Source organism: Dicentrarchus labrax, unplaced genomic scaffold (genome assembly GCF_905237075.1).
Source record: "Dicentrarchus labrax unplaced genomic scaffold, dlabrax2021, whole genome shotgun sequence".
Taxonomy (NCBI): Eukaryota; Metazoa; Chordata; class Actinopteri; family Moronidae; genus Dicentrarchus; species Dicentrarchus labrax.
Window position 1 is genome coordinate 4074927 of NW_026136713.1, and position 13376 is coordinate 4088302.

The following is a 13376-nucleotide window of genomic DNA, read 5'->3' on the forward strand; positions in this document are numbered from 1 at the left end:
ATTAGCAATTAAATACATTCAGGGGTTTTGCTGCTACAGGCGACTTGCTCTGTTATGACCAGCAGCTTTAATGTTACCTAACATGAACAATGTGTAGATTCCAGATGTTACTATGAAACTACCTCTACTGTCAGTTTGCTGACTCCTCAAATCTTGTGCAACTGTTACATAATGTTTTAACACTAAATTTGAGCATTCAGCACCTCTACTTTAGTGTTCAGTGTGTCTTTCAATACCTCACTAGGTACCCCACAGATGGAAATCAGTCTAACTCAGGTTAACAGTTTTTTTTCTGTTGAGAGAAGTTCCTTAAAACATAAAAACCAAACTAAACTAAATCATGTAATTCTCACTTTTAGTTGCCATAAAAGCTGCTATTCAGCAAGAGTTACACATTAAAAACGTTCAATGAGAGGAAGACGAGGGAGTTAAAACTAGTTGATTTGGTGGCTTATAATAAACGATTTTAAGGTTATTGTAATATCTTATTAATATTTGTATTGAGAGCATTCATAGGGACTTTATGTGCCTATAACTATATCCGTCATCCTTGGCTTGCAGCCATGTTTAGTTTGGTGTCTAAATAATATTGACTAAGCACTTGTTGGTGTTTTGATATAACACAGAGGTAAAAACTTCCGACCTGTCTGGCCTGTTGAAAAAGAGAGAAAAAAAACCCTTTATGGTAATGAGCAGCAGGTCTTTTCCATTCCTCCATCCATTAAATCTTCTGTCTGTAACCCGTTAATGTGGCGCCCCCATGTGGGGCTGCAAACTTTTATCCCTGCGGGCTGCAGCTGCCACACCAGCCTGTAAACTAAGGATTTCACACATAAAAGGTAAATAATTCTGACTTTATTTACAGACAGTGGGTCGTTTAAAAACTTTTTTTAAAAGAGTATAAATGTGGATCCAAAGAATAAAACCTTCAGATTCTGCTGCGTTTAGAACCGAAAGGTAGAGATAATGTATGTTTGTATTACTTTAATCTATTGGAACAGCAATAAAACCATTTACAGAAAGAAAAAATGAAATGGTAATTATGTAATTTATTGCACTGTTTGCTCGCTTTAAGCTCCCACTGTATGTCTGGGTGTGGGCAGCCTTTCTCTTTCCTTTGCGCTCATGTTGCTCTATTGATGCTTTGAGCTCAGTAGCAAAATGGCCTCTGCCTTTTCATTAGTCGGATTTCGTTGTGCGTTTTTTTCATTTTTCAGATTGTACAACTGTAATAGCGCCCCGTTGTTCTCTGTGTGGATGGTGGCTACAAAGGAGGCTGGCAGCGGCGCACAAGTCCCGCCTGTATTTCCCCCTGGAAGAGTCTCAGTATCGGCGCTCCCGACTGGGGATTGGAGCGGCGGCTTGTCAGTAAATTAGCCCACCCTTCACACAGTGTGCATGAGGGAAACCGAGCCAGACAGTGACGGATCTGATCTCCCCCCACCCCCTTCCAAGTCATCAGCTGCCTGTCACACCAGCACGCCACAATACCGACCCGGAGCCATCCGCCGCGCTGTGACACCTGGCAGGGATGGAGGGAGAGATGCAGCCCGCAGACGAAGGGCCCTGCGCCCCGAAAATGTGCCGACAACAACGGGGTCCGTACAGCACCCTGAAAACCTTCCAGAGCAAGCGCTCGGCGGGCAAGTCGCGCTTTGACAGGTCCGCTGTGGTCGAGGTGCCTCTGTTCGGCGACGGGCATCACTTCACTTTTCATCCCGAGCAGCCTCATCATTTCCAGCCGCACCATCACCATCACCACCACCAGCAGCAGCAGCAGCAGCGTCTGCAGCAGCTCCACCAAACCAGCGTCGCTATCAGCAGCAGCCAGCAGCATCACCCGACGCCTCAGCAGCAGCAGCAGCAGCATCGTTTCCGATGTGAGAACAGGCCCAGCAGCAGGGTCCCGACATCCACCTCAGCGCCGGCGGGCAGCGTGGCGGCGGCAGCATCTCCTGGTACCCAGCAGCGGCGCGCCAGCAGCGGCAGCGCGGAGCCCAGATTCTCCCCTGACTGCACCTACGGGATCAGCTCAGGTGGGTTTTCAAACTTGTTCAGAGTGAGTGATGAGAGTTGTTTTTATTCTTTTGGATTAGGGGTATTAGGACTTTTCTGGTGTCCTGAGATTGTCCAGATTCTGGTGCATATTTTGGATTTTAGTTGCTCAGATATATGAGCGTAAAGTCAATAAACTTGGATGGGAGGCAAAACAGTATGCCATTAAACGCAAGCATCTCTTTTGTTTGCTCTACATCACCTGAGCTTCCTGTTTTTGTTCCCATTTCTTCCTCTTTCTCTCCCTGTCAGCAGTGATTGATTTGCTGTTGTAATGAGAGCAGTCATGATTGAATCTCCAGTGTGCATGTGCTAAAAATTACATTGGGTAATTGTCTGTTCTTGTGTGTGTGTGTGTGTGTGTGTGTGTGTGTGTGTGTTTACTTGTGTGTGTTTTCATGTGTGTGTGTGTGTGTGTGTGTGTGTGTGTGTGTGTGTGTGTGTGTGTGCAAGAAGGGCCCTCACAATCTCCGGTTGAAACACATTGTTCATTTTTCTCCTCAGCTGCTCTTCATTAGAGGGCTGTGCAGTCTCAGGAAGAAATGTGTTCCCCGTGTGGAGGGCGGGTCCATGGGAATTAAGATGAAAGCAATGAACCTAATCCAGGCAGTTATGAAATTAAACATTAGACGTCTCATCCTCTAATCAGATATTAATCTCTTTATCACCGCTGGCAGCACAGGCTCAATTTGCTGCTGGTTATTGTTGCTTTACAGACAATCAAGTGTTCAGGCTGAGCTCAGGTTGCACTGTAGCCCTATAATAGCTCACCTTCATGAGAACTGGCAAATGTGTGCATGAAGTATTACAGGTTTGATCTAAAAATAGGCGTTAACATCATATCTTTAACCCACTTCAATCTGTGAAAGCCTGCCTGATTCCTTGTAAGTATAACGCCCAGGTTTCAGGGATGATGGCCCATTGTTTGCATCCATTCTGGCATGCACGTGGTCCTAATTTCACTTATGAAATAATCACACAAAATTATATTTTCCCTGCTCCAGTAAATCTACCCATATTACACAAGATGTATCATCCAATCCCAGCTAAACGTGCCGTGCATTCTTACTGATAATGACACATCAAAGTGCTTTTATCTGCACGGCATGAGCAACTTAATGTCCCTCTCAGGCCTGGAAAAGAAAAAAAAACTTGATGCCCTTCTCATGAGGAGAAGCACCAGAGACCCCTGGGCATCAGCAATCAGTTCAGCACACAATAACACAAATTGCATTGAGAAGCCTTTCCCAAAGAGTTGTGATTAAAATAAATGGGGCTCATAAATTTGCCTCTGCCGAGCGTGTTGTTTTTAATGAAATTTTATGAGGCTCTCAGCTCACGGTGCCACAGAACTGGTGAGCGAAGAGAGTGGGGTGGTGGTGGTAGTGGGGAGTGGGTGGGTTTTGGGAGGAGGGGGTGCAGGGTGAAGGCGAATGATATCAGATACATCTCGACGGGTAAACAGAGACAGCACGCATATTAATAAATGCGACACATCTGCGCCAGGCTGATAGACACGTCTGAGCGAGTGGCAACGCAGCAGTGGCCGCCTAGAACTCATTTTGCCTGTGTGTATATTTGTGTGTGTGTGTAAGAGTGTGAGGCCAGTGATAATCATTACATGGAGGTATGTGTGAGATCATCTCATTGAGACGTGCTCAGACTACCAGGGAAACTATACACTGAGGCTTGTTTCTGGACAATGGCTCTGTGCTGATTTCCTTTGCTGTGTTTGGTCACAGCAGATACTGTGAGTTTATTGACATCTGAATAAATCAACATAATCAAGCTGACATTTCTATGAACAGAGGTGCCAACTGTATGTTACTGTTATGGAGAGCTTCGCCACAATAACACGCTGAACAAGAAAGAAAAAGGGAGGCCCAAAGAATCACAGAACCACTTATACCATTTTCAGAAGTGTGTATGCTCTGTATGATCCCTCAAGTACTGTACTACTGAGGTACTAGTACTTCACCTTCTATTTTCTGCTACTTTCTGCTTTTACTCAGGGAAATATTGCACTATTTACTACAGGTTGTGCATTAAAAACATATGATTTAAGTTTTTAAAGTAGAATGCATTGTTAAAAATAAAACCAGTAGTATCAACCTTTCTGGTTTGTGACCTCTGTACAATAAAACAATTGAAGCCCCTTCTCACATTTCAAATGTTTATGACTTGTCAGTTCCACTACAGAAAATGTCCCCTCTAAACTTCTCAGATGGCTTCATTAAACATGTTTTCAAGGCCCAAAGACGTCAAATGACACCATAGTTTACAATAAAAGCAAAGATTCAAAAATATGAATACAGAGTTGTGTAGTAAAATCTTCTTTTTTTTCTGACTTTTCCACTGTCTGACCCCGAGGTCAAAAACCTGGACTAAACAACTGTATACAAAGCAGTTACATCCAGCTCGACCTCAACCAGCTGTAACAATAAACTGCTGCTTAGACACTGATGGATCTATATTAACAACCCTAATAATGTCACATTTACTTGTGATACTTGAAGTACACTTAATACTTTTAATACTTCAGCACTTATTGATACTTTTCCTAAAGTAAACCACTCTGCTGTAGTGCAAAGAATGATGTCTATTAAAGCCAGATGATAGATACAGTCGCTGTTGTGGAGCTTTTGACTGCATCACATGGTCTTTGTCAGCCGATTGAGTTTGCTTGGAACCGTTGATGTTAAAACTTTCCAAGATCCTGAGCAGCTCGAGGACTTCTCACCCATGTTGAACATCTGCTGTTCTATGGCAATGGACCAACTCATTCTGCTGCTATACAGTCAAAAGCTCCAGAAAAGTTACTTAATGGACGCTGGTGAGATTATTTAGAGATAATAATCAGAGATTATATTTGCTGCACTGAAACATTATGAAGTTCCCTATGAGGTGAAACAATATGAGTGACTCTGTGTTCACTGGTTTTGGTTCTTTCTGCCTCCTTTTTCCTTCTTTCCTTCACATGGAAACTGAGCAGACTGGTGAGGACCATGTCATATAAAAGCTCCAGAACAGCTATTAAATAGATCTTGAGGTAAACTGCTGTTTCCAAGGTCAAAAGTTTGTCTATGAACGCAGTAGATTCTGTGATTCTACAGCAAGGACGGACCTGCAGAGTGGCTCTGACCGCTTGTCTTTTCTTCTCTCCGCCACAGAGAATCGTCTCATCCTGGATGCCTTTGCCCAGCAATGTAGCCGAGTCCTCAGCCTCCTCAACAACGGCCGTCTCCTGGAGCCCTCCTCCTCCTCCTTCACCTCTAACATCAAGCTGGAAGACGGGCCAGAGGAGGTACAGGGGCTTCACTGCTCCTCACTGGGGAAGTCCAAACCTGAAGAAAGCTCTTCCACCACAGACCCAGAAGAGGAGGCCGAACAAAGCCATTTGAGCCAACAACAGACCTCTGCCGTTCTCCGCATCTTCACAGACTCCCTACAGAACTATCTGCTCTCAGGGCCTCAGCAGCAGCAACATCTGGCTGTGGGTCTGGAGGATGAGCAGTGTCCGTTGGCGGAGCCCGGTTCTGGGGTGTCTCCTCCGAGACACAACCTGGGGGGCTGGGGTTCGCCGACTCCGTCAGAGTCGTACGGCCACCCATCATCCACGCTGCCTGAGGAAGAAGAGGAGGAGGAGAACTGCTGTCCGCGCTGCCTGGAGTTGGAGCAGGAGGTGCTGTCTCTGCAGCAGGAGAACGAGGAGCTCCGCAACAAGCTGGAGAACATCCCAGGTGCAGTAATGAAAGGATGTCAAAGGGGTTTGATTTGAATTCATACTTGTGTTGATATAGATTGGTGACAATTTAAAGGTGCTGTTCCACTACGAGCTACCAGAACAGCTGCCACAGATTCTTCACAGCTCTGGAGCTTCTAAAAGATACTTCCCTGATTTAGTGGTCCGTGGCAGATTTTTATGATTTGGGGGCCAAGGCTTTCACCCTTTTTCTAATTCAGGGGTCTCATACTGCCGGCCTGGGGGCCATTTCCGGCACTTCGACCTGTGACAAAATATAATATAATCCTGTCGCACGATTATATATTTTTCATTAATTTTTCTAGTTGTTTTATATCGATTTAAAGTACCCCTTCATATACCATTGAAATAAAAACACAATTCTATTTTAAGAAATGTATTTAGTTTTGCAGAACATAATGTCAAAGGTGGCAGCAAATGCAAGTAAACAGTTGATAAGGAGAGAGCAGGTTTAAGGCCTTCATCTTTGTTTGGCTGCGAAGAACAAAGATTATAGAAAATGGTGATATGAAAATGTATAGAAACCGCTGTTTGCATTTTTCTATTAAGTATTATGTCAGTGGAACAATCTGCCTTTAATTATAAAATGAATTAGTCTGTACACATAAATGAGTAGCTTCATAGTTTCCCCTCCTCTGCAGCATATTGCCTATTTTCCTCCCTGCAGCCATGAAAATGAGTCTGAGGAACAAATCATTTATTTATGTGCTAGTTCCTGTTTTTAGTTATCAAATGTCTACTGTAGTAATTATTAGAAATAATTTATATTTTATGCCTCCATCCTGTTTTAAACAAGACACCAGAGAGGGCAGCTCCCTGCATGTGGAATTTGTGATCAAAAAAACATCTTTTGTACAAACCCTGTTGCAGCTTCATAATAAATTATCTTAACTGCTGAAAATTACTGTAACATACCTGTCACTGTGCTTCATAATCCTCAGAGTGCAATCTAAAGTTTAAAACTAAAGTTAAACCTTGTTAGTTAAGTAGAATAGAGCACAAAATGTCTGTGTGCACTCAAATAATTACGATTTGCCTTTCAGTGCTTAAAATATGAATACACTTTAAAAATTTTAAAATTGGTTCAACATAAAATATTAGTGACCACTGCCTTTAAAATTTAAGTTAATTAAATTACTGATAGTAAGTTGTACAGTAATGTAAGTGTGAATCAACTACAAAACCAGTAATGTTTATTTTTTTCCTGGCAATTTCAAGTCTAATCCGTCTTGCACTGCAGTTTCTGCTGAAATGTCACATTCAGGATCAACATCCTGGTTTTAATGTGATCAATCAGAGATTTGTCAATATCAAACCAGGATCGATAGAAACAACACAACGATCCAACAGACAGAAACTCATCATGGGTTTTGAATGCCCTCACTGAACTATGAGACACATACAGATGCTTTGGTTCATTACTTGCAACTGGGTGTTAAATGGTTTGTTTCCATTTAAAAAAAGTATGTATTGGGATTATGTCCATTGTGCTCTTGTAATTTTCATACGAGGCATTGAAAAACTGCTTTTTGAGTTGTTGAAATATTTCAGTCTGAACCAAAAAGTGGTGAAAAAAATATGAAATGACTAGAAAAGTAGATCAATAGGGACAATTTTATGTAGATAGATTAATCGACTATTTTTAACATATAATAAACTAACTATCCATGCTGTTTCTCTTGTCACTTCTGTATCAGAGAAAATACGCTGAAAATGTTTTCTGATCAAAAAGGCCAGCATTAATCAGTACCAAACCCACATATCCATGTAGTTTGTCAATATTAGACCTCAATAATTTGGGTTAAGTTTCTGTGTGTCATCAGTTTCAGAAAGCCACAAGCTCTCACTACATCTAAATGCATCACAGTTTGGGGCAACAGTCCTAATAGCATCTATTTTTGATAACTTCTCTGCTCTCCCCAAAGCATTATGAGCTCCCCAGTGTCCCCTTAACCTAATTTACACTAAACGGCTCATTTTATCTGCACATATCTCAATTTAAAATCACTAAACATTAAAGTGAAAATGATCTTTTATGGAGATATTGGAGGTTTTTATTATTGTTTGATTATATACCAGATGAGTCGTCTATTTATGTGTTTGTATGACTGGTCACATTTCTGTACAGTTCCCTGTCAAAATGCTCTTGACTACTTCAAGACTGTTCTTGAGTTTCATAACCAGCTGGTGCAGCCGATGCCAGAGGAGCAGCTCACCGAGGTGAGAAAACTGGCTCATATACATTGTTCACAGTTATTTACAGCATGTGTTATAAGAAGAATATGTTAAGTTTTAAAAATATATCCTGCATTAAGTTCTTCATTGTGTTAATTGAAGTGTGAAAATGTGCAATTAAAGAATACTCTCTCTACAGGAAGAAGAACGGCAAACAGTCTTTGAGGTTTGTGTTTTTATTGAAGCCTATAATAATTGTTGTTTTTTAACACTGTCAAGGATATATTTGTGTGTATTCTTGCCTGTAAAACCAACAGAAAGAGGTGGCGCATTAGTGAAATTGACACCAGATGTTGTGCACACAGAAAGAACCATCCATTACTTCAGTTAAAATAAGCTGCATCTTAAAGGTTAGAAGTCAGTTTCAAAGCAGACAAAACTTTAAACAATGCAGTCGAATTTGGAATAAAATAAGCTGCATGAGCAGTTCAGTTCCAGGTGCAGTAAGACTATGGACATACCTAAACTCCCTGTCTTCCTCCTCCCTGAAGGGCAGCAAACAGCTCCTGGAGAACTATCCTCTCTTCATCACTAATAAGCAGTGGGATGAAGCCGTCAACTCCTCTAAGAAAGATGGCAGACGGCTGCTGCGCTACCTGATTCGCTACGTCTTCACCACTGACGAGCTCAAGTTCTCCTGCGGTTTGGGCAAAAGGAAGCGTTCAGTCCACTCAGGAGATCCAGGCTTGGAGAGACGGCCGCTAAACCCCGTCAAAGTCAGCTGCCTCAGAGGTACACGGCCGGGAAAAGTAGTATCTGCATTATGCTTCAGTTCTACTCAGTGTGAATGTGAAACAGTGGTAGAACAGTGGTAGTGCACATACAGCTCTGGCAAATGTCTGCATATAAAATTCAGTGTTGTTTGAATGATGTATTACAATACTTATTAGAGAACTCCACTCCTATGACCCGTGTTTCAGAATTGAAAAGCTGCAATAGCTCTCAAGTGAGCTCATTATTAATGGGCTCGTAACAATATGAGTTATATGTTCATGTGGCGAGCAAATGGTTTTGGTTCACATTTGGCACAGATGTGATTTTTTTAACAGTATGAAAACATAAAATATTAAAATTTCATTATCTTATCTTATTATATTCGGCCTGAGATCTGACACAAATCCAATTTGTGGTTATATAATTTCAGTTATAACCAATCAGAACATGTTTTCTTCTTATTTCCTTCAGCACTTGATTTCTGTTGCTTGACACCCTATTTTATTCTATGTGAGACATAAAACAACCATTGTTTACCGAGCTGTCTCACACACTGATTATTTTAAACCTGCAATAATTAATTTTCTTAATTTAATTTTTTTGTCTCTTGGGGACAGTGGAAACAAGCTGTGAAGACAATACTGACATATCATCCCAATATCAAAACAGTAAAGTTATGCTAAACAATGAGTTCAAACTGTCTGTGACGCTGCTTAGAGCCGAGGGGAACCGCAGATTCAGGTGATAGCTGGTGACTGTGAAGGCCACAGTGTATGATTTACATCATTTTTATTGTCATCAAACCATTCAGGAACCTTTACCTTGTGTGGAAGCATCTAAAGTCATTGTGTTTCTACACTGTAGGGCTGTAACTAACAATTATTTTCATTATCAATTATTCTGCCATTTAAATTCCCAATTAATTGTTCAACTGTTTGTCTTTAAAATATCTTTAAATGTCAGTTATTTGACTAAAGATCCCAAAATATTTAGTGTTATATCTTGTATGACGGAGAAAAGCGTGTTTTGTGAGAAACTGGAAGCAGTGAATACTTCACATTTCTGCTTGAACAAGAGTCTACAGCCATGTTGTAATCAGGCACAGCGGTGCATTGAGCTGTAAGCAGGTGTAATATCTATAAGTTCATCACTATAGGCGACTTTAACATTGTCATTGCATACATTGTAACTGATGTTGTTTAACTTTGAAATATGGAGTTGAGACAGAAAGATCAGGTCTATGAAAGATCTTTATTAGATTGAGCATTGATAGTCCAACTAACATGGTTTTGTGTGAAGTGAAGTTAAAAAGGATTAGATCACAAATATGATACAGAACACAACTGGTTTCCCTCTTCAAAACCTCATTCCTGTTGAACCCTCTTAAAAATCGAGGCTTGCTTTGATTTCCAATAATACAACTTTGATTTCTAATCTTTTTTTGATTCAAAATCTCCTCGATAGAGTTCATCCGGATGCACTGTGCCTCAAACCCAGACTGGTGGATGCCCTCAGAGGAGCAGATCAACAAAGTGTTCAGCGATGCCGTCGGTCACGCTCGTCAGGGCCGAGCGGTTGGCACGTTCCTGGGCAGCAGCGGCAGCAGCACCAGCAGCCTCTACATGGACGCCTTTGATGGACATCTGTCGCAGGACGAGCTGTATTTAAAAGGATGCCAGAACGGCCAATCGGACTGAAGTTGAAAGGAGGAATTAAAAAGACAAATGCCGGAAATGTAGCTGTACAACAACATATCCCAAAACACTGACCTTATCCTGTCACTTTACAAAGTGAAGAAAACATTCCAGAAGTTTATCAAACAGAATATAACACAGTCACTCTGAAGCAGTTTCTCTTTTTAGTTTTCTAGCTTTTTTTGCCATTTTTATACCTACAACTTTGTTTAGTCAAAATTTGACTCCAAACGGGTGTTTTAAACACAATATTTGAGTCTTCCATTTGCTACCTTTTCTATGGTTTGTTGTTTTGATCGTTATGTCACTATCAGTGGAATATTTCTGTTTGTTCTGTGTTTTGGGATGGAGTCCCAGTGAATGTTTTCACACTTAACATGCATACCTTAATCAGGAAGCTATTTGTGTTAATGTTGCCCAAGTTAGAGACTTATTACAGCCATCACACACCCTCCATCACGGAAAGTAGCATTTAATATGTTTCTGCAAAATTCTGCATCATTGGCGAAGCACCTTTACTTGCAACCCCTCTACAGGAGTGCCTCTGAGAATGTCATGTTTTGTTACCTGTAGTCTTGCACTTTGCATCCCCGTTTTTTCTTAATTTAAATTTATTCTGATGTTTTATTAAGTGAACTCAAACACAAAGTCTTTCCAATGTGCTCAAATGCAGCTTCACTTGGGTTGAAAGAAGTTTTGGTCAAAGCTGGTCCTGGTTTCAATTTCCTACAGCAGATTTCAGGATATGAAAAAAATAAAATGTGTGTAATTAGGCACACAGACAGCCACAGTGTTGTATTCACAACTCTTTAAAACAGACTAATTACATAATTGTAATTACTTTCCAGTACAACTTCCACCAAAGTCAAGTTTGATAACTGGCCCTGCAAATGTTTTTACACCTGCAAAGGTTTCACAGGTCGCCTAAATGTGTTTGAAATATTATAAGGCAGCAATATAATGCTGATATTTGTTCTTATATGTTATTCTAATTATTAAAATGCAGATTTGCAGAAAAAAACAACACAAGGGAAAAACAATCAATAAGATATTTTCTCCATCACTGATTATTTTATTCATCCTGATGCAAAAAGTCTGGTATAAATCCAACTACAAGGTAATCTGTTGCATTTTACATTACAGACTTTTTAACTCTGGATGAATGAACAGTATGTCTTTTTATTTAAAGCAGTTGCCACATAATAATGCCTTAAACCCGATTCCAGACCTCCACAGCATAAAGTGTTGATGCTTTGTGTGTTTTGAATCATGTAATCACAGAAATTACAGAAAATATCCATTTCTAAAAAATGCTGTTGACCCAAGTGGAGAAAATCGAGCACTTCTTTCTCTCTGAAGCTCTTATTTGCACTTTTATGTGTCTCACTGTGGCTAAAGCCATGCCCCAGTAAGGAGTCTTTGAACAGAATTTAATCATTTTTATTCTTTGACTGTTTTTACAGTACTCAGTAACTTCACTTCATGACACTGTTTTCTACGTTTGAATGTACCAGATTTATTAGGTCAGTTTGCCACGTCAACAGTGCTGTGTAAATGTGTAATATAAAGTACAGTATTGTGTGAGGTGTTCTTGAAATACCACGTCTCTCTCTTAAAAAGCCAAGTAGAAAAGTGCCACAGAAACCTTAAACAGTTGGATTCTGTCGTTGTGTTGCTGTTCTGAATGTGAGCGTTTATTTGTATTTACTCCTTTACCCTCAAAGTGGCTGTTATCAACACTGTGAAACATCAGTAGGATTTTTACAAATCTAATAGCTTCTGTTGTTTTTTATTTATAATAAATAAAATAAGCACCGAAGCTGAAAACTTACACTGATGGTTTACTGGTGGCTGGATGGTTGAAGTTATCTATCTATCTATCTATCTATCTATATAAATGTTATGCAAACTTGTCAAAAATTGCATTATTCTAGACTTTTTTTAAGTGTTTTTTGTCATTAAATAGCATCAAATCTAGGATAACAAATAGCAATCAATGTTAAATTGTGCAGGATTGGTGGTCTGCAGGTTTGTGATCGGATCTGACATACTGTAGTATTTACATTATGTGCAAACATTGGTAAAAAGGGAAATGTTTAGCATGAACAACATCACCAACCTCTGATTATTGTCGGCCACAGTCACTCACATATGCATTCAATCAATCAGTAGGCTACTGACTACTACGACGTACACTGGCTGTAAACAACATGTTCGGACATTCACACCGGTTATTTTAGTGAGAAGGACACACACTCACAGGGATGTCAGCCCTGGATATATTCACAGACTTAATGAAATGTTTACACAAACAAAGTGACATTGTTAACACCCCCCCCCCCATACCTCGACCATGGAGGGCAGGAACACCTTAGAGTAGCAGAGAAAAGAGCTCAAGGCTTCCAACCACATGTACTTCTGGGGCACTGATGTGGAAACTCACCACACTGGTTGTGTAGCGGTACCACAGGCTCATTTCACCTGTTTTACTGAATTAAAGCCTTTGTCATCTAATGTATTCAAAAAAAGAACAAAAGTTGAATAAAATCCAAGTATATTTTTTGTTCACAAATCCAGTGAAGGAAATTGGATGTTAGATTTCTGTAAGGTTCCTGCGCAAACAGTGCAGTAATGTGTGAAATTAAAGCGAGCAGCAGCTCGCAGCCATTATTCAGACAAACTAAAGCCAGCAATTCAGTTTAGTGTCAGCTTTTTAAGAAACCTTAAAATATTCCACATCTTTCATTTTTAAAGCCAGCAATGCAGTTTAATGTCAACTTTTCATTGCATTGCATATTGCATTCACACCTGCAATGTCTTCTACCTTCTCTACTTCCATTACACTGATTCACTTTCAGGATGCTGGTGCTGTTCACGCTGTCAAGTCTTAATAACACACAGCCATCATTAGTAGT

The 13376-nt window shown here is 40.4% G+C and overlaps 1 protein-coding gene across 1 annotated transcript; it reads left to right on the top strand.

Moving 5' to 3' along the window:
* The first annotated feature begins 25 nt into the window (after window positions 1-25).
* On the top strand, window positions 26-12292 carry LOC127374770 (BEN domain-containing protein 4). Its single transcript, XM_051420348.1, has 7 exons — window positions 26-839; window positions 1218-2036; window positions 5226-5795; window positions 7947-8038; window positions 8193-8219; window positions 8545-8785; window positions 10232-12292. Exons 2-7 carry the CDS (start codon window positions 1532-1534, stop codon window positions 10462-10464), a joined length of 1668 nt encoding a protein of 555 aa, XP_051276308.1. The 5' UTR covers window positions 26-839; window positions 1218-1531; the 3' UTR covers window positions 10465-12292.
* Window positions 12293-13376: the final 1084 nt, after the last annotated feature.

Excerpts from the sequence above, each read along its gene's own strand:
- LOC127374770 (XM_051420348.1), top strand. The coding sequence starts at position 1,532 with ATGGAGGGAGAGATGCAGCCCGCAGACGAAGGGCCCTGCGCCCCGAAA. Across the intron at positions 8,220-8,544 it reads AACGGCAAACAGTCTTTGAG|GGCAGCAAACAGCTCCTGGA; the intron begins GTTTGTGTTTTT and ends TCCTCCCTGAAG. Across the intron at positions 8,786-10,231 it reads CAAAGTCAGCTGCCTCAGAG|AGTTCATCCGGATGCACTGT; the intron begins GTACACGGCCGG and ends TCTCCTCGATAG.